The 5,867-nt window shown below is 35.0% G+C and overlaps 1 protein-coding gene across 3 annotated transcripts in view; it reads right to left on the reverse strand.

Moving 5' to 3' along the window:
* LOC106461128 overlaps positions 1-5,867 on the reverse strand; it is a 24,232-nt gene that overhangs the window by 10,674 nt on the left and 7,691 nt on the right. For 2 of the 3 annotated variants that reach the window (XM_022388270.1, XM_022388260.1), the window contains exons 2-4: positions 5,303-5,545; positions 3,315-3,506; positions 637-975 (exon numbers count right to left, since the gene is read on the reverse strand). In XM_022388270.1, coding sequence (XP_022243978.1) covers positions 637-975; positions 3,315-3,506; positions 5,303-5,545 — 774 coding nt within the window. The remainder of the gene's footprint in view (positions 1-636; positions 976-3,314; positions 3,507-5,302; positions 5,546-5,867) is intronic. The other variant, XM_022388281.1, reaches the window with a different exon arrangement.

Below are 5,867 nucleotides of genomic sequence, written 5' to 3' on the forward strand. Positions count from 1 at the left end.
AATTAATTTTAATACAAAAATATTAATAAAAAAGAAACAAAATCTAGAAATATATAGAACCTTCAAGTGTTAAAATATTACACATGAAAAAATATTCGACTTTCAAAATTATCAATAACAAGTGTATAGGTTATTCCGTGGAGAAAAGCTTATTTTTACTTAGTGATTCATATAAAAAACTGGTTAGTTTATAGCCTTAGTCTATGACTATCTGCGCTAACCATCCCTAAATTAAAAGTAATAGACTAGAGGGGGGGGGGGCAGATAGTCAATACCACCCACAGTCAACATTTGGGCTACGCTTTACCAATAAATAGTGGGAATGACTCTCACATTATAACACCCCCACGGATGAAAGGGTGAACATGTTCGGCGACAAAATTCAAACCCGCAATCCGCAGATTTCTAGTCGAGCTCTCTAATCACTAGGCCTTGTCAGATCTGTTATAATAGTATTCAAATAAAGTAACTTTCACTTTGAGAAACTGATAAAACAATACTTGTTACAACGTTTATTGAATCACTGACCTTAATCATAGGCTTAGTGAACACAAAGAATTACGATGAGACTCCTACCTTAGTTGTATCATAAAAAATTGTTGTTGTTGTTTTCTTTTAACAAGGAAAGCTTCATACCTTGTACGGTTACTTCAATTACTTTCTGAATTCCTTCTAGTGTAGTACATTTATACGATCCCGAATGCTTTTCTGATGCATTGTTGATCATTAATTTATTCTCAATGCTAGAAGAGTTTGTCTTCTTTCTGGTAGAGTACAATGGTTGAACGCCTAAATCGTCATTTTGATAGGTCCACTTCAGATCACCTGCATCTTCAGAATATAAACACGTTAATTTGAAAGATGTTCCAGGATACACTACTAATTGCCCTGTGTAACTAACGCCAAGCCTGTGGTCTGGTTGGTAAGGATCAGGCTCAATCAAAATAATTGGTGAGGGCAATTTCTTCTTAGAAGCTGCAAGATAAAATTATTTTTCTTCTTAATTGCAAAAAACAAGAAACAAAGAAAACAACAGAAAAATATTTAACCCTGCTGTTATTCTTCTGTAAACAAATTACGTAATCACTCTTCCTGGGTCCAAGAAGACCCCATCATAAAAAATTAACATAAAAGTATTTAAATAATAATAAACTATTATTTTGGAAACAATAGAACAATAAAACTCAAAATCTATTTTCCTTTATTAATCAATAAATGAACATCGAATAAGTTGTTTCTTTTTTTATCACCTAAACTAAGTGTAACGATTTAACACAAACTAGCCGAATACTAAAGCTACTGAGAACAACAAACATGTACGTGCTTCCATCTGTCGGCGCCGATATTTACAAAATATTTGGGGTCCGTGAAGACCCCGGAAGACTAAAGCAGGATTAAATATGTATAGACTCAACAATTTGTATATTTCATAGATAGGTATCAGTTTTTCTCAGTTATATGCTAATAATAAAATGCTGGAAAACTAGATGTTTCCAGAGTGATAAATGTGTTATGAAAATAAGTCAAAAGTGTAATAAAACATGCAATGAACAATAATAAAATACGAATCAAATAATTATTGATCCTCCCGTAAATGTCCTTCAGTGGGGCAACGGTAAGTTTACGGATACAACACTAAAATCCGGAGTTCAATTCCTCTTGGTGAACACACGTACGTATGTAGATTTGCACTAAAACCAGTGGCGTTGCTAGGTATTGGCACACGGGACTCTTGCTCCTATTCTATTTGACAGTACCCCTAATCCCCGGTTGAAGTTTTGAAAAATCAGAATTGAAAACCATAAGCAATATCATACTGAAGCGCCAAAAATTCCCGTTTCTATGTGCCTGAGTCTTCTAAGCACCTAGCGACGCCTCTGGCAAAAGCAATCAAATAAACCTTATGTAAGTGACACTAGTCACTTTTCCTTTGAATTTTAGACTGGTATTCGTTCTGCGAGCAACTAGATCAAGAGTTATACTTTTATTTATTGAAGTGGAATTAGAATTTTTAACCTGAAAGGAATTTAATGGCTAGAAAGCCAGGTCAGAAACCCTAGAGTTTAAGCATAATAATCTCTAATTTTGAAGTTCTGACCAGAGGGAAAGAAGTCAGGCAGCAGTACCTTCCCCCAAGTGGCTTTGATTGCTCTTCATGCCGAATGACGATAGTTACAGTCACTTTATAATGCGTCCACAAAAACAAGTGCATAGTGTGTTCAGTGGTATCACGTTTCGAACCTTGGACCCGTCAATACACAGACCGCTAAGCTAAACAAGTAGGCCACATCTGGCTTTTTTTATTTCTCGACACGTCTAACGATTTATCTCGTATCTAGTAGGAATAAAGATAAAATCCCAATCTGTGTGCGTAGATTATTAGTTGTTGTTTTTGTCTTACCTTTTTTGAATATCTTTACTTAGCTTTGCTAACGTTGATATAATCAAACTTAACCTGTGCTAATCGTCTTCTTTTTTTCCTAAATTTTCAATGACTAATATAGTGAAAAAATCTGCAGAACCTAGTCTTGTAAAACACGTGCTACGGAAGAATACAAAACAAATAACTAACTTATCGCAGTTAAACCAAATCAAGCAGAAAACTAATTCATAATACAAATAACCAATTGAGTGCTTTGTATTAAGCAATTATTAATAAGAATTACTGGGAAAAGGGAAGAAGTCTGCATAATAACATGTCAACCACACTATATCTGCTATACCATGATGAGACTTTTCGCCAATATCGGGGTTCTTTAGACTGGCTGGGATATGTCAGATACGCTAGTGGTTGTGAAGCTATATATATTAATTAGTAAATTGCTTAACAACAACTGTTACGGAAGACGTATAGCAGACACCTTAATCTTATATTTAGTTTATTATCAAAACACAACATTTTTGACACCTAAAACCGTTTTTTAACTCTAAAATTATCTATGGGTTCCACATCAATTCTATCGGCTTTTTAAACATATGTTTATAAACTACTAGCTGAGGATACCCGTTAAGGGAGCTATGTCACATAATGTATTTTGGCTCATAAATGGTAAGCCACTGAAACATTGCTCCCAAACTTGACATGTATCCTTACCCCCCCCCCCCCCATGAGGAGTGACATAAGGGATACGAGTTCGGTTCTGTCACCCACAAGAGTCCTATGTCTTGCTCATGAATGGGTATATCAGGTAGTATTTTAAATGTTGCGTGTTGAGAACACAGAATTAAAGGTAATATTTCCCAATACTACATCAATCTCATACACAAATGTTTCGCTCCATGAAACGAGTGAAACACAAACAAAGTAAACCTACAATTTATGTTTCGTGGATGACAGTTCGCTTGCTTTTTCCAGTCACAACTATTTATGGCTGCCCTGAAATGTAAAGTAGGAGGACAATCCTGAATGGTCGGTCGATGTTTCCAGCAGTTTATAAACTTACTACAGTCTTTTGGATAGGGAAAAACACCATAGGCTTTTGGGCAAACGATTTCTTCAGTACGACCTACAAATACGAAACAAGAGTCGTCGTGTCGTAACCAATTTGAACAAGCTTTTTGCGTCATACAATATTTAAAACTATAGTTCAATATTAAACTAACCACTACCAGTAAAATCTCAAATTCCAACATATAAGAAATAAGACATATGTCATCAAACTAATTTTGTTTCATCTTTCTATCGTTTATAGTTCTAAAATTACAAATCATCCACGTTATATTAAAACATTTTCTTGTTAAGAATACTTTGAAATACAGCTGTATGATAAGATGATTTAAATATGGAATTAATTAAATGTGTGTGTCGCTAGATTAACAGTTTACTCTGTTATAATATAATTTGTTTGTTTGTAATTAGGCACAAAACCACACATAGGCTACCTGTGTTCTGCCAACCACGGCTGTCGAAACCCGGTTTCTTGCGTTGTAAGTCCGCAGAGGTAATGCTGTGCTACTGGGGGATTGTTATAATATATGTATGGTTATGTCGTATTGCTAGAAATGTGTGAATGTGAATGATGTCATAGTATAACGTTTCAAGATTAGATGAAAAAGGATGGTGGAAGATTTAGAATGGAAATATTAATAACATTGATTATTGTTGATAGAGTGACTGTTTTATTTGCATGTAGATAAGAAGCCAATAAGTGTCAGGTGTATACAGGGTTAATATGCTATATTAAAACATCGTTAAGGTCCATGTCGCCACGTCCGGTCATACTCTGTCTGACGACTATGTTTCTTGGCAATAGCCTTACAACGCATTTTTCATTAAAAGATTCCGTCGTAAGGCTGTCATGTCCGAAGAACACCATTCCTCCCTGCATGTTTTTTTTTTTAATCCTAAAGTTTATAGTTGAATGGGAGGTATAATTAGAAGCTTTATCGTGGTGAGCCCATACCTCTTTGGCCTCGTTTTTAGTCGGAAGTTTTTCTTGTTTTCCGATGTTATTAAATAAAAAAATACCCCAGTCTTGGAAATTATAAATCCTCGATCTGAACACAAATTTATGATCATAATATATAAATATTTTGTGTCGAAAAAGGCTAGTACATACGCTTTCCTAGAGCAACCAATTTTTAGTGGCATCCCACTTTCTACAAAACAACGGTAAAATGTGATTCTGATACCTGCCGTGCCGGCGCGACTTTACACTAGCTGTGCTGATCACGTGACTTGATTTCTATGTTCAAAATCATGCTAATATTACTTAATAAACCCTGTAGTGTTTATATTTTTTATTTGAAAGGCAAATTATGTGTACATGATCTAATTGGACAACTAAGGTTCGGATACAGCCGCCCCTAACTTTGAAATACTGACCAAAGGCAAAGAAAATAGCATCACTCACCCCAAAAATAGTTTTTTTCCGGCTCCTGGAGCAAAATAGAGAGCCCATATATAAGAAGCCAAGAGCTGAAAGCGCAATGCGTACTGAGCGATATCGTGATTCAAATATTGGATCTTCTAATTAGCAGCTCGGTACGCAAATCACTAGGCCAGAGACGGGTAAAGTATCAAGAGATTGCTTTATAACTAAATCTGTAGTCCTGTTTATGAAATAACCTCATCCGACCTAGCTATACAGATTTTTTCTTCTTCTTGAATTCAGGCTACGATGTACAATTAACAACTTAAAACTGATATAACGAAATCATTGAAGTAGGTAATACGTATACATATCTACTGCTCTCGTAGTATAATCAAGATTACGTCGCCACAAATTTCAATCTCTTATTTTATCTAATGTATGCCATATATAAATTAATAAAGGGAATTTATCAACAAAAGCCAACTAACTGCTTTGATGAGTGATCTCAAGCTTTTCACATCTAGGTGGCGCTTTGCTCCAACTTCCGTTTTCACATCGAGTATTTGAAGGACCCTTTAAGTTAAAGGTACCAATGTGTTCACATTGAAACCATAACTCTTCACCAGATGGAACTTCACTCAGCTTAGGTTTTTCCTGATCCATCACTCTACCTTTGTAGTACATAAGGACAGTTTTATCTTGAGGTGTTGGCATCAGACACGAAATATCACCTGTGAAATATATGAATAATTAATGGGAATCAAATATATATCATTTTTAAAAGGTTATATCTGAAACAAGTAAAATCTCGCCGTTAGCATTGTAATCTTGTTATAGAAGCATTCACAGTATAACCCAATTAGATGTCCTAAAACGTAATTTATATTCATGTAATGGCTTTTTCCTTATAGAATTAGCTTTCTCTGGTAGTAAATATTATGAAAGCCCGGGTTTCTTCTGTAGTTACAATTTAAAGTATTTTTCGTAAAATATATAGTACAAATTATTAAATGATAAAAACCCCATAACCCCAGCGCTTTCGAAAGGTGGACC

Source organism: Limulus polyphemus, unplaced genomic scaffold, assembly GCF_000517525.1.
Source record: "Limulus polyphemus unplaced genomic scaffold, Limulus_polyphemus-2.1.2 Scaffold37, whole genome shotgun sequence".
In the NCBI taxonomy this organism is placed as follows: domain Eukaryota; kingdom Metazoa; phylum Arthropoda; class Merostomata; order Xiphosura; family Limulidae; genus Limulus; species Limulus polyphemus.